General features: G+C 43.4%; 1 protein-coding gene across 1 annotated transcript in view; it reads left to right on the top strand.

Moving 5' to 3' along the window:
- Positions 1–15,609, top strand: part of EIF3H (eukaryotic translation initiation factor 3 subunit H) — a 96,726-nt gene that overhangs the window by 61,098 nt on the left and 20,019 nt on the right. Inside the window, exons 3-4 of the mRNA XM_081952847.1 lie at positions 9,855–10,022; positions 13,329–13,428. Coding sequence (XP_081808973.1) covers positions 9,855–10,022; positions 13,329–13,428 — 268 coding nt within the window. The remainder of the gene's footprint in view (positions 1–9,854; positions 10,023–13,328; positions 13,429–15,609) is intronic.

Here is a 15,609-nt window from a genome sequence, read left to right as displayed (position 1 = left end):
CTGTCCGGGCCTGGCGCCCATCGGGGGTCTCCTCCAGTTGTTTGCCTCCCATTGGGCCCAGAACACCGAGGATGCTTGGGTTCTGCAGACAGTCAGGGAAGGTCTATATCTGGAGTTCCTGTCCCTCCCCCCCCGGACCTTCATCCGGTGCCCTGTCCCATCCTGCCCCCAAAAAGAGGGAGCGTATGGACCAGGAAGTCAATCATCTCCTAGACATCGGGGCCGTGGAACCAGTTCCCCAGGGCAAAGAGGGGAGGGGGTTTTACTCCATCCTCTTCCTGGTGCCAAAGAACTCGGGGGGGTGGAGAGCCATCTTGGACCTCGGAATCCTCAACAGGCATATCGCCTACCGGAGGTTCGAGATGCACTCTCTGCAGACCATTCTGGCGGGGATTCGACAGGGAGATCTACTCACATCTATAGATCTCAAAGAGGCATGCCTCCACATCCCCATCCGTCCTCAGCACAGGAAGTTCCTGCGCTTCTATTATGCGGGTCGCCACTTCCAGTACAAAGCTGTTCCATTCGGCCTCTCGTCCGCTCCTCGGACGTTTACCAAAGTGCTGGCGATAGTGGGGCCCAGCTAAGACGCAGGCCCATAAGGCTCCAGTGCTACCTGGACGACATTCTTATCCAATCGTCGTCCAGGCAGCAGGCCCTACGGGATCTCCAAACCACTATGAGATCCCTCAGAAATCACGGCTTCACTCTAAACATAGAGAAGAGCCATCTCACTCCAACAAACAGACTTGTACACCTGGGGGCGGTGATAGATACCAACTCGTGCAGGGTTTGCCTCTCCCGAGACAGGTTGGCCGGTCTAAGGTCCATGACCACAAGGTGTTGAGCTTGAGACAGGCTCCAGTGGTCCTTCTATTGCAGCGGCTGGAAAAGATGATCTCCTGCTTTTCCATAGTGCCGTGGGCCCGCCTGCATTCCAGGGCTCTTCAGTGGCTGCTGCTGCCGCACCAGAGGGCATCCAGGAGCAACTCTACCAGGCCGATTCGAGTTACGCCGGACGTAAAGAGGTCCCTCCGCTGGTGGGTGTCTCCGGCCATCCTCGAGGGCCACCTATTCAAGGAGCCCGAGAGGTTGATCTTCACCACAGACGCCAGCCTCTCCGGCTGGGGAGCCCACATGGGGTCCCTGATTGTTCAGGGCAAGTGGTCCCAAGCGGAAACCAGCTACAGCATCAACCTGCTGGAACTGAGAGCTGCTCGCCTGGCCCTGCGCCATTTCAGCCGGTCCATCCATCGTCAACATGTGCTTCTGATGACGGACAATGTGGCCACCAAGGCCCACATGAACCGCCAGGGCGGCACCAGATCCAGAGCACTGATGAGAGAGGCGGAGTCCCTGGGACGCTGGGCGGAGCGCCATCTGGAGTACATTCGCTCCGACCATATCTCCGGAGTGGACAACACACAGGTCGACTGGCTGAGCAGGACGACCATAGATCCTGCGGAGTGGAAACTGGACCCTCGCCTGTTCCACCAGATGTCCGACAGATTCGGGACTCCGGCCGTAGACCTGTTTGCGTCCAGGGACAACAAGCAACTCGACCGCTTCTACTCCCGGTTCTTCACCCCGGGGGCGGAGGGGACAGACGCACTGCGTTGCAAGTGGCCCCGCGAGCTACTGTATGCCTTCCCTCCCCTGCCTCTCCTTCCTCAATTCATCTCCAAGGTCATCGCAGAGGGAGCAGAGGTCCTTCTCGTGGCCCCGCATTGGCCCCGCAGGTCGTGGTTCGCCGACCTTGTCCACCTGTCGGTGTCTCCTCCGTGGCGCATTCCTCCGGACCAGATCTCCCTCAGCCAGGGGGCCGTGATTCACCCAGAGCCCCAGTGGCCCCAGTTGGCCGTCTGGCACTTGAGGGGGACCGACTGAAAGGCCAAGGCCTGTCGGAGGAGGTAGTGAGCACCATTCAGGCGGTGAGACGCCCTTCAACCACTAGGATTTACGATGCGTCCTGGGCCGCCTTCGCCAAGTGGTGTGAGGAGCTGCTCATCGAGCCGACGACCGCGCCTGTTCCCAGAGTGCTTGACTTCCTTCAAGCGGGACTCAACAAGGGCCTGGCCCCGAACACCCTTCGACGCCAAGTGGCGGCTTTGTCTACTATCTGGTCGGGCGACCACCTTTTTGCCTCTCAGCAAAATTCCGAAGGTGCGTCTTTCCCTCAAGGGCGCCTCTAACCTTCGCCCTCCCACCGTTCATCGCTACCCTACTTGGCAGCTGTCCATGGTCCTGCGGGCCCTATCTGGCCCTCCATTCGAGCCTCTACGCACTACTTCTCTTCGATTCCTGACGCTGAAGACGGCCTTCTTGATTGCCATCACGTCAGCTCGCCGGATTTCGGAGCTGGCGGTTCTTTCTGTTCGCCGGGATCTGTGCGTCATCCACCCTGACAGGGTCATTTTGAGGCTGGACCCGACCTTTACCCCCAAAGTAAACTCATGGTTCCATAGAGCGCAAGACATTGTGTTGCAAAATTTTTTGTCCTCATCCGTCGCATCCCAGAGAGCGATCCTGGCACAATCTTGATGTCAGGAGGGCCCTGAAGGTCTACATCGCTCGTACTGCGGAATTCAGGAAGTCAGAGGCTCTTTTCCTCTCCTTCCAGCCCGGTTCCCTAGGGAAGAAGGTCACTTCCTCCACAATTGGCAGGTGGCTTCGCGCTTGCATTGCGACTGCCTATGAAAGTCAATCCAAGGCCGTTCCGCGCGGCATCACTGCACACTCCACACGAAGTGCTGCTACCTCAGCGGCCTGGGCCACCCAGGCCTCGATCCTGGACATCTGCAGGGCCGCTACGTGGTCCTCTCCTTCTCCATTTGTGCGACACTATAAATTGGACATTTTTGCCTCGGCTGAGGCGTCCTTCGGCAGGCGTGTGCTCCAGGCGGTTGTGTCAGAGACCGAATCCCGGGAGCCTTCTTCTGCCCGCCCAGATGGACAATAACTTTGGTATGTCCCATTGCTTGGACTCTCCAAGCGGTGTACAGGAAAATGACCATTGGCTTACCTGAAGGGTCCTTTTCTGTACACCGCGGGAGAGTCCAACCCACCCTGGCTCTCAAGGCCGGGATTCGGGTTCCTCGTGTCAACAGTACATCATCTTGGACGCTTCGCTCCGTCCGCACGAACTGACTCCTTCTAAGAATTCTGGGGGATTGAGCACACCAGGAGGAGGTGTGGCTTAAGGAAAAATAGTTCCTCAGTCCTAAGGGCAAGCAGACTGAATTAACCCATTGCTTGGACTCTCCCGCGGTGTACAGAAAAGGACCCTTCAGGTAAGCCAATGGTCAATCTCCAAAACAGAACATTTCAACAAGAGAATAATTATGGAAGCCATCGAAATAGAGAAACACCCCCACAACATGAATAAACGTGACGATACCTCCCGCCTACCAGACATCTGGAAACCAGCCCTAGTCAACAAACAAACCCCACCCACCACCCAGGTTGTTACAACACAGAAGAACAACGGACACACAGCCAGTACCTTAGCCACACAGGATGATACGAAACAGCTGAACAATCTACAAACATCAACTCCATCTACCAATCAGGATGCAACTACACAGCCAATCAACCCACTTACAGCAACAAAGGCAGCACTCCACACACACCCACCAAGATTTATAGAAAGACGACAGCTCCAACCACACCTTACTCGCACAAGCATGAAGCCGAAAACACCAGCCTGAAAATGACGAGTGGGACCTTGCCAAGCAGGTCTTGGCGTATTCGGGTCTTTTCCCATGTAAGATTGAGAGTATCTTGGTGACATTTTGTCGAGGTCCCACTCGCCATCTAAAGGCTGGTGCCTTGTGCTTCTGCGAGCAAAGCATGATCGGCGCTGCCATCTTTCTATAAATATTGGGGTGGTGGTGGAGTGCTGGCTTTGTTGCTGTAAGCGGATTGGTTGGCTGTGTTGTTACATCTTGATTAGTTGATGGAGTTAATGTATGCAGAAGCAAACTTATGTGCTGAAGCTGACCAGACTAAGGACACTAGCCAGATGAATACTTGGTAGGCAGAATTTTTTTCCTCTATTTTCCTCCCCCAAAACTAAAGTGCGTCTTATACTCTGGTGCATCTTATACTCCAAAAATATGGTTATTGTATTTGGTATGGTTTGTAGCCAGGGTAATTGGAACAATAATCTAAACGTATAGGGAATGAACCATTTTTCATGCCTTATATACTTCAGTGGAATGCATTTTTCTGAACTCAGTGAAGCCTATTTTGTAAGTAGGCATATACTGTATATATAGTGGTGCACTAAACTTTTAAGGCTGCAGCTGTGGGACTTTACATATAAGTAAATTCCACTAACCCAAGTTTTGCTTTTAAGGAATAGTACTCTAAATGTGCCAAATGATATTACAAATTGTGTTTTTTCAACTGGTGAAGCAAAACAGTAATATATTTGCTTATTTATTTACTTGATTTATATCAAACTTTCTGTTCAACCACAGTCCCAAATTAAATTAGGATTGAAATACCTGTTATGTATATTTCACTTGTACACAGAATATCAACTTTTCCTTTGAAAAATCCCAAGAGATAGGAACCCCACTACTTCCATGTTCCCAGAAATTTTTAATCTGTATACCAGTGAGGGAGTGCTATATTATCCCATGGCTTGATCCAATTCCCATATTTATTGTAATGTCAGAATTAGGCATCCTTCTCTGCTCTTGGCTTGTAAATTCTAAAATTGAAGGATCAAATCTGGAGAAAATTTGGGTCTGTAGGCCACTCTCAAAATGAATTAAACAGCTAGCAATAAACCACCCTTGATTTCCTTTTCCAGTTTTATTATTTTGTTAAATGCCTTCTATTTTTTCTTCCTAAAGTTTTCCTGTCCAGTGGTATCTTAGTATTCAAATGCTTTGAAACTTATTGAATTTGATACTCAACACATTTCGGTGAGAAAATTTTGCCCCGGTACTCATTGTTCGTTTGGTACTCAACACATAAGCTAGAACTTGTCGATGTCGGCTGCCTTGTGACTCACTACATTATTCCTTATGGGGAAAAAAAACGTTTGGTACTTAACATTTTTGGTACTCATTGTGCCTCCTAGAACTTACTAAGGATGAGTACCAAGATACCACTGTATGTGCAGGGTCATCCTCCCCACTTTGTTTCCAGATCAACCGAGTATTGATTCATTGGTTGGCCCAAAGTCACCCAGATAGATTTCATGCCCAAAGTGGAACTAGAATTCACAATCTTCTGCTTTCTAGCTTGGTGCCTTAACCATTAGAACAGACTGGCTCTTGTGAAATACCTGTATGTAAAATATAAATTAAATCAAAAGTGTAAAAGAACTTTCTAGTTCTACAGGCTGCTTTGTAAACTTTTTCTTTCGGTATGAGTCTATATTTAATGTAGTTAACTTTCTGCATATTTTACAACACAAAAAAATTGTGTTGATTTGTACTCTGGAAATAGTTAACAATAATTCAATTAGCTTTTTGGAAGCTTATGTGTGTATATGTGTATGCAAAGATTATATAAAAATGTATTAATTGTCTCCATTCTGTGTCTGGATCTTGTTTATGTCAGCAAGAAGCTGATGGCCTGTGCCACACATTCTTGTTTCTGCTGTAAACTTATTTATTTAAATGATAAAAGGACATTCCACTTTGAAAGAAGATTCAGAAACCATTGGAGAAAGAACTGAGTCAGAATAATGAAATTTGCTCCATTCCATTCAAGGCATGCTGTCGAATGTAAAGCCAACAAATTTGCCTGAAAGAGAAGATCACAGTTGTTTTTTTTCTTCCCACCCGTCTGCTTTTTATAAGGATGCCATAGAACATGGATCAAGATACTTACCAACTGTCCTGAGTTTTAAGTCAGCATCCAGATTGGGAAAAAGTAGAAATATAGCATTGGGGAAATGGTTACAGGTTGAAATCCTTTTCCAGTAAAGGAGAATATTTGTAGCCCGGGGTTGAAACACAAGGGTCCTTGCTGCTCTCTGAGCTTGGTTGCTTTCTTGCAGACGTTTCAATACCCAACTAGGTAATATCATCAGTGCTGTTAGGCAATGATCTGCCAGAGAACAACCAAACTCAGAGAGCACCAAGGATCCCTCAAATCTTTTTTCCATATACAGTAGCATTGGTCCATTCGTTGTTACTTCTTCACATTATTTCAGTCCTTTAAAGATACATCAGATTGATGGTCTGCAAATTGTTTTGAAATAAAATTTCTAAGTAGTATAAGGAGCCTATTGTCAGGGTTCCACGTAACACCCCTAACCAAAGAAGACTCCAAGGCTCGAGTTTCCTCAAAGTTCCATTTTATTAGAGATGTCATATTGGCACATCTGGAAAAACCTGGATCTGAAAGCTTCCAGGTTTTCCCCACCCAATTGAAAGTTCAAGTCCCTGCCCAGCACCCACAAGTCCATCACATGGTCCAATCAGGCAACTTCCAAAACTAGACATAGATGCCTCCCAGTCACACCACTCCAGATGCAGGGCAAGATGTCCTTGACCCTCTGAGAAAGGAATGTTATTTAGACTATATACTGTATCTCCCATACTATATATCTCCCATACTAGACTATGTATCTCCCATACTCCGTCTCCCAGCCTGAGGAGAAAAAAAGCATACATATAATGTCCCTCCCATTTCCACACAACATAAAAATATGGCAGGCCTGAAGGCCCAATGCAAAAGATCCAGGCCTGACACCTATTTTGAAACTGAGATCCTCTTTCTCTCCCAAAGAACATAAAAGTTTAATGCAGTGCTATCATACAGGTTTATTGCAAGATGTATTTAGGTAATATGTATGTATGAACCAGGAATGGGTTCCTGCCAGTTCTAACCTCTTCTATAGAAGAGGTTCCACAAATCTACAGTGCCATTTAGAACTGGTTCCAGCTCCCTTCCCCCGCCGTTCGCACATCATCAAGATGAAGAGCGAGAGGAGGAATTCTGGGAGTTGAAGTCCACAAATCTTAAAGCTGTCAAATTTGAACACCCCTGGGGTTTTTTTCTAAAGGGTTAGGGGTGCCAAGGGTCTTGTAACTTGACAGCTTTAAGACTTGTGCACTTCAAATGCCAGAGTTCCTGAGCCAACATGCTGGAGGAGGAATTCTGGGAGTTGAAGTCCACAAGTCTTAAAGCTGTCAAGTTTGAACACCCATGGTTTTTTTTTTTCTAAAGGGTTAGGGGTGCAAGGGTCTTGTAACTTGACAGCTTTAAGACTTGCGTGTTTCAAATGCCAGAGTTTCTGAGCTAACATTTTGGTTGCTAAGCAAGAGCGTTGTTAAGTGAATTTCACCACATTTTGCAAGTTGGCCATGCTCACCCAGTCACATGGCTGGCAAGCCACTCCCATCCGGTCACATGGCTGGCAAGCCACTCCCACAAAGCAGGCCACACCTACAGAAGAGAGTCTAAAAAAATTTGAAACCCACTACTGATATGAACAACTCTTGTAATAAGTAGCAAGGTACCAAATGCATCTTGCTGGCCAATCTAGGACCCAGTAGCCCCAACTACAAAGGCCTTTTGTGCAATACAGCAAGCTCCTTTTGTTCACTTTAGAAAGCATGCTATAAATAATTACATGTTATCTGCATTATAGTAGTTTGATTGACTAGAAATGGGCAGTAAGCATGAGCAATAATAGAGGTCATTTAAGCACAATTTCACTTTGGAAGGAATTATAACTGCAATCAGTAGCTGTGTCCAAATGTGATTTCCTAAATAATCAGTTGTTTTATTAACAGTTGTTGGGAAAGACTGATTTAAAGTGGCAGATCTGGGGCCCTGCTGTTGCAAAGACCAAGAGATAAATGTTGTCTTGGAGAAAAAAAAAATAAGAATTAATCTTTTTCTTTTCTTTTCTGGAGGAACCAGGACAGATTGGGCTAGGCTAAAACAGCTACAAACTAATGAGGAAGGATGAAAACAGTGAAAATGTGGGTTATGTTTTACAGAATCTCACTGTAGATCTTACAATTTTATATTGTAAATGGTTAAGAGAGACATGAAATTGTAGTGTTGAGGGACTCCAAACATCTTTGAGAGACAAATTCTGCTAACCATAATCCTCCCATAAAATCTACCTCAGTTTTGTTTCAGAGACGGCAGAACAACCCAGAAAGATCAGCTGTACTTGACACAAACCAAAAGAAAAGATTTAGCCAAATTTAACATTCTAATAACACACACATACACAAAAGGAAAAAAATAGTCAATATACTAGGAACACTAGGAGCATGTCATATATTAGACTTTGTGATTTTAAGTTGAAGTGAAGTTGTGTATAGTCTGGCCGAATTCTTACATACTAACTTTGTGAAGAACAAGTCAAGTCCCATGTTACTGGAGGAGAGGATGTAATACAATACAATACAATACAATACAATACAACACAACACAACACAACACAACACAACACAACAGTAGAGTTGGAAGGGACCTTGGGGGTCTTCTAGTCCAACCCCCTGCCTAGGCAGAAAACCCTATACCGTTTCAGACAGATGGCTATCCAACATCTTCTTAAAGACTTCCAGTGTTGGGGCATTCACAACTTCTGGAGGCAAACTGTTCCACTGATTAATTGTTCTAACTGTCAGGAAGTTTCTCCTCAGTTCTAAGTTGCTTCTCTCCTTGATTAGTTTCTACCCATTGCTTCTTGTTCTACCCTCAGGTGCCTTGGAGAATAGTTTGTCTCCCTCTTCTTTGTGGCAACCCCTGAGATATTTATGTTTGTTAAAAATCAATAGTAGGGAGGAGAAAGGATGCAGGGAACTATTGATGAGTCATTTTGGCATCAATATTTAAGAAATGTGAGAGAGACTGCAAAGCAATTGATCAGTAACCATTCTGAAAACAAAGCAAAGCATTTGACAAAAGTATTTTGTGGCATTCTGATTAACAAGCTAGTTACACGGTTGGATAGCATGAGAACTTAATAGTTACTTAGTTGGATTTAAAATCATATTTATATTCAAAGAATCAGTACAAATAGTTCAGACTAGAACAAATTATTGAGGGGCAAACAATTCAATTCTGGTTCTTGCACTGTTCAACTTTTTACAAGAGATTTGAATGAAAAGATGAAGGGGATACTTATTGAATTTGCAGAGGACACATAGTTGGATGAGGCAAATGCCTTAGAAGATTGATATTACACTCAAGGCAATCTTAAGCAGCCTTGATAGTTTAGAGAATTGGTATAGCATTTAAAAGAAATAGTTACTACGTTCACTGAGAAATAACAGATATACAGATGCAGAATGGGGAATATTTAGCTCGGTAATAGTATTGGTGAAAAAGTCATATTTGAAGACTTGAATGGAGCAGCCCAACCTTCCAGTTCTTCAGGCAATGGGAGTAACTGCCTTATTCAAAGGTTGTATAATCTTCCCATCAACTCTGGCAATGGACTTTCCTGAAACAAGTAGACATTGTTTCTCTTTACCTGTTGCCTTTACCTGAACATACCAGAGAACCTGGGACCTCCTGTAGGCAAAGTTTTGCCTGCTCCCCTAATCCCTCCTTTTTAGAATCACAAGTTTTAAAACTAGAATCTATTGTGATTGTCTCTCCAAATTGAGCCAGTAGACACCCTGAGAGCCACTTGAAAATCTGGAAAGGTTTTGCCTTCAAAGAATTCAAGAATGACTAGAAGGTCTCTGCTTCGTGTGTCTGCCCTTTGAAACCTCAAGAGGGTTCCTCAGTTCCAAATAGGAGAGCAGATTCTCCTAGCCTTATTTCACTACTAGGGCATCCTTCAGAAATGGCTGAGATTCAGATGTAAACTTATTCTACAAAATGCTTAATTGTCCCTCTCTCTCTCCTCTCCTCTCCAGTTCAATATCAAATGGAAATGATGCGTAGTCTTCGCCACGTCAATATTGACCATCTCCATGTCGGCTGGTATCAGTCCACATACTACGGCTCCTTTGTTACCCGTGCTCTCCTGGATTCCCAGTTCAGTTACCAGCACGCCATCGAGGAATCTGTCGTTCTCATTTACGGTGAGCATGTTTGGCTTTCTTTCCTTCCATCACCACCACCAGCCAACCGCCACCAACACCCCGATCCCGAAATATTATTCTATACATCGCCTATGAGCTCCCTGCCTCAAGAGCTGCCTTGGCAGACCTTTGGCAAGTAAATACCAACTCTGTGTCTGCAGCAGCCTCAGCAAGCAGCGAAGTCTAGACAGAGTTTCCTTCTTTTTGTTTATTTTTCTTGCTATCAGAGCCCTGATGTGTATGTTTTGGAATGCCAGAGGAGCTGCTTCATTTTTATTCCTCCCAATTCCCATCCCTCGTGGAAGGGACTAGTGGAACTACACCAGATGTCTTAACAAGCCCAGCTTGCTGGAACGTCTGGCTCGGCATAAGACTGACCAATCCTAAAGCAGATTGCCAAGTATTTCTCTTCTCTCTTCCCCCCTCCCCTCCCCAATTTTTATGCATCTGATAGAAGCATACAAAACCTGAACTGTTTCGTTCCACAAAGAGTTCCCCCCCCCTCTTTTCTGGTGATTTTTTTTTCTAACGGCGTTTCCTAAGCTCTCCAAGCCAGATGTTCTGCGCTGTATCAGAACCGTAGGCAATTTAACAGCTTTATAGCTGTCCCCTCCCTGAACACTCACAGTTTTGCCCTATCTGGCAAGCTCACATATAGTTTCCAGCTGAGAAGTAAATGTAACGTCCTGAATGTCTGTCAGAAAAAATACTAATGAATGCGATCAATCTTACAAGCTGCCCCTAAATTGTTTCAGTATGTTAACAATTGGATTACAGTAAAGAACAAGTTGTTAAAGTATATACTTATTCTGGCTGGAAATATTGCATCATCAGTTCCTGATGAATTTTCCACTTGTTTCACTCGACTTGGGTTTTCATTTTATCACACTGATCGCTAAAGGGTTCCCCCCCTCCCCGGGTTTGGTTTTAGACAACCAAAAATAAATATATTTTTGTCATTATTATTATTTTTTAATTGCTCTTTGGCAGGTCTGTCTCAGCTGTTATCTCATCACAGACGTTAAGCACCTTTGTCCTAGAGACTACATAGTTTTTTCTTTTTAAAATTCATAATTTTTTCCATCTTTCATGATAGCTCATCAACGTGTAAAGTATGTACACATTAAAAAAAACAAGGCAACTGGAAACATTTACCTACATAAATGTGTGTTGTTTTTTTATTTTTTCTTGTTGTCAAAATTTTTTATTGATTTTAAAAGTTTTACAAGGGAAAAGGGGTTAAGAGGTTATGGAACATTTTGACAGCTACATCGTGCGGGGCTTCTCCCCCCCCCCCTCCGGGTCTTGCAACTTTTACAAAAAGGAGAAATAAAAAACTATGAACTTTTGCATAGATATTAGCAGTTTTAAGTTTACACAAAATCGTCAGTAGGTTTCAATCATTTTACTTTTGTCACTTCCTTGAAAATACATTGTAACAACATTTGAAATAGTGTTTGCATTGGGGAAGATAAAAATAAAATAAAATAACAATTGGTAAAGCACATTTTTCTAGCATTATTTTAGAAATTTGATTCCCGCTTTCCCTTTTCCCTTTCTGTGTCGATTCCTCATTTGTTTCTGGAACTATTTAAAATATTGACTGTCAAATTTTGAAACTCTAGTCCAGAAAGGGGTAGCTAGGGATTCGCGTGTGGTTTTACAGCAGTTTTAAGATTACGCCTATGAAATACAGCAGCAAAATGGGCAATTTTTGATGATAAGAGTGTTCTTGGTCTCTTATTTCTTGTTTCAAAAATAAGAATAGGAACAGGAAGCCTTTCAGAAGCAAATCAGTTTTTCTGCTTCTGCCTTTACAATTGCCCCACATCTGAGATTCTGAAATCATAGAACTGGTTATTTTAAGAGAATTCTCACTCAGATATTTGCCCTATTTTTCTGGGTGTAAGACGCCCCTGTGTATAAGATGTCTCTATGTTTCATGTAGCTTCTTATAGTAAGCACACTACCAGCCATCGCTATGCAGAAACCATCTTGCTAGAGTGAGTAAGACAACAAGAACCAGAAATGCATCATAGGAACAATAGAGATAAAACCTAGAGTGGCAATGTGATACAGGAAACAACTACAATAGAGAGGAATGATAGAGCGGCATATAAGATAGAGTCTCATCTGGCATGTGTGGCCTTCTCTGCCTCCTGTGTATAAGATGCCCCTCCATTTTCAAGTAAATATTTTAAAGAAAAAGTAGTGTCTTATAAAGGGGTGGGTTCTAGCAGGCACTACGGCCTGTTCGCTTGTAGCTGCGCCACGTGCGCGTGCATTGTAGAATAAAAATTGTTATGCGTAAAAGCAAAAAAACAAGATAGCAGTGCCTATGGCGCCACACGGAGAACTGGCTTGGGGGTGTGGCAGGCCTGGGTCACTGCCTACCGCTGCAGACCCAGGCGCCAAACCACTACCAGTTCGGCTGAACCGGTAGGAACCCACCACTGGTCTTATACACAGAAAAACACGGTACCATTCAACCCCAGATTAAAGGGCGGGACAGGAATTTTAAGAAGCTAAGCTTTAATACACCCCATCCTGTGGAATTGTCTTCCCAAATATATGGTTATTTCTCAGTTGTCTCCTGTCCTTTTTGTTGCATTGTTCTCAGGTTGGAAGCGCCGAGGCACTTCCAGGTTGAAAGGATTAGCAGGTTGACATCTCATTGCCTGGAATACGACCAGTTGGGGGCTCCTTTCATGTCCCCAGCAGGAGATGGAGCAAAGGATGGGAGCTTACTCCATCCCATGACAACACTGAGGTTTTGAGTGTGGGCTGTCAATCCCGCGTCCTAACTTTGGGAGCCATTGTGCTCCTCATCCTTTTTGTGGTCTATGGGGATTAAATTCTAGACCAGGGCTTCCCAGTCTTAAGATATGTGGATTTCAATTCCCAGAATTCCCCTGTTGGCTAAACTATTACATTTGTACCATTCTAAATGACTAATTAATTTATTACTGATCTCTACATAGAAATGGAATTAAATTACATTTTTTAGAGAGGATCTATTTCCACTGTTGTGTGTTATTTTTGAAATTAAATCATTAAGATGTTCTTTTAGAGAGAATCTGTTTTGATCATTGCAAAATATTTTGATATTCAGCCATAAAAAAATAAAAGTTTTAATAATGCCACTAACTAAATAATACATGCAATTTGTGTTTCAAACTGGTTTCATGGACGGATCAAAACAAATACTGACTTTTTTTTCCTGATAGTTAAGAGACATACAAAAGAATTGTCCAATATAAATTGCTCGGATGAAATTTCATTGTTTTCCTTTTTGTTTTCTCTCAGATCCTATAAAAACTGGCCAAGGCTATCTCTCCCTAAAAGCATACCGTCTGACACCTAAATTGATGGATATTTGCAAAGAGAAGGATTTTTCTCCAGAAGCGTAAGTGCAAAGAGGAAATTCTGGATGTGGGTGGCAGATGGACCATAGACATAAAATCATTTGTGGTAAAACTCTGTAAAGCCTACATAGCAGGGGTGAAATTCAGCAGGTTCTGGAGAACCGATAGCGGAAATTTTGAGTAGTTCAGAGAACCGGCAAATGCCATCTCTGGCTGGCCCCAGAGTGGGGTGGGAATGGAGATTTTGCAGTAACCTTCCCCTACCACACCCACTAAGCCACGCCCACAGAACTGGTAGTAAAAAATAAATAAATTTCAACCACTGCTACATAGTTATGATATATGTTCCTTCCCAGTCACTGCAAGTATTGAGAGCCTTCACAACTGATAGTGTAAAGTAGCAAAATTTGCTTCACCAAGGAAAGACTTGATACTCCTATCATTCCAGACACAGGGCAAGCACTTAAGGCAAATGAAATTGAGCAGAACAGATGGAAAATGCAAGACTTCAGTTCTTCACATAAAAATGTGAAGATCAAGAATCCTGGTTTTATTTGTTTTACTTCGCGTGTGTGTGTGTGTGTGTGTGTGTAATTAAAACTTTTAGATATAAAGTGGCTTCTGATATTCTTCACAGCAGTTATAAGTACAAATATATTTTAACCTACCTCTCTCAAGTTTTATCATATTACTCTTCTTTTTGGGGCGCGGTGTCTCAGTAGCTAAGACGCTGAACTTGTTGATCAGAAAGGTCGGCAGTTCGGTGGTTCGAATCCCTAGTGCCACGTAACGGAGTGAGCTCCCATTACTTGTCCCAGCTTCTGCCAACCTAGCAGTTCTAAAGAATGTAAAAATGCAAGTAGAAAAATAGGGACCACCTTTGGTGGGAAGGTAACAGCATTCCGTGTGCCTTCAGCGTTTAGTCATGCCAGCCACATGACCACGGAGTCATCTTCGGACAGATGGCTCTTCAGCTTTGAAACGGAGATGAGCACCATCCCCTAAAGTCGGCAACAACTAGCACAGATGTGTAAGGGGAACCTTTACCTTTACTCTTCTTTTTATAATCTATCCTATCTAATTATCAAAACCACAATTCAAAAGTTTATTTTTTTTTCTTTTTTTCGTGCAAAAAGTACACAAGAGGCTTCTAATCATCAATAAATGTAGATAGTATATTTTCTGTAATCAATGAAGTCAACTTATCTTTTTCAGGAAAAGCTGTCAAGTTCACCAACCATTCCTCCATTCTGGATAGTGTCAAATATTTCCAACTTTACATACAACAATCTCGCCACAGTAATCTTATATTTCATGGCTTTCCCATTGATCCTTAAAGGAGCTGTTTTACTTCTAAGTATTCCCTTTCATATAATGGTCCCTAGCCTAATTTTTAACAAAACTAACAAGGCCTACATAGGTAAGAGTTTGAAGACCACAATCTAGGTTGTAACCTTGAGTATCTATGGCCTAATTTACACAATGTGCTTAAAATTATTGAATACAACACAATGGTCTGGTATCACACATCACACCAAAGAAGAGGTTTATACCCTGCTCTGGTCTGAAGGTGACAATCGGGGTTTTTTAACAGTTTTCTATGGGCTAACTTCAGAAAGCACTAAAGCAACACATCTAATTTATTTTGTGAATTTTAGGTTTTTGTGCCTTTTGAATCAAGAATTTTTTCGACTAGTCCCTACAGTTTTCTTGATTTTTTCAGAATTTTAGAAATGGTTTGCCATTTGCTTCGGGCTCAGACAGAATGATTGGCCCAAGATCACCCAGATGGCTTCATGCCTATCTCTTGGTTTATAGCCCAATGCCTTCACCACCATACCAAACTGGCTCTTTCATTTTGTTTATCTTTTATTGAAATTAAATGTAGGTAGTAGTATTGTATGACAGCCGCATCAGGCTGGTTTTGTTCGGGCTTCTTCAGAAGGTAGGCAAGTCACACCTAGTCAATAGTGGGATGATAGAGTTTCAGGAAATTTTTAGGAGTGTAAAATAAGGAAGTGAAGACAAATTACTACTGTATTTTTTTTTCTTTTAATGACCCTGTAATCCCTTGCATCGGGGTGGAGTTTGGGTGACTGAATGGAGCTGAGCATTTCCTGGCTGGACACCTTTTCTGACACCTATGCAGAGCTCACAGCATATATTTTCTCTTTGCGCCCAGAGAGAGAAATATCTGCCACTACCTACGATATTGTATATGT

Source organism: Natrix helvetica (genome assembly GCF_964273705.1).
Source record: "Natrix helvetica genome assembly, chromosome: 4".
Taxonomy (NCBI): Eukaryota; Metazoa; Chordata; class Lepidosauria; order Squamata; family Natricidae; genus Natrix; species Natrix helvetica.
The sequence above is the reverse complement of the archived record's forward strand: the minus strand, read 5'-3'. Positions and strand labels throughout refer to the sequence as shown.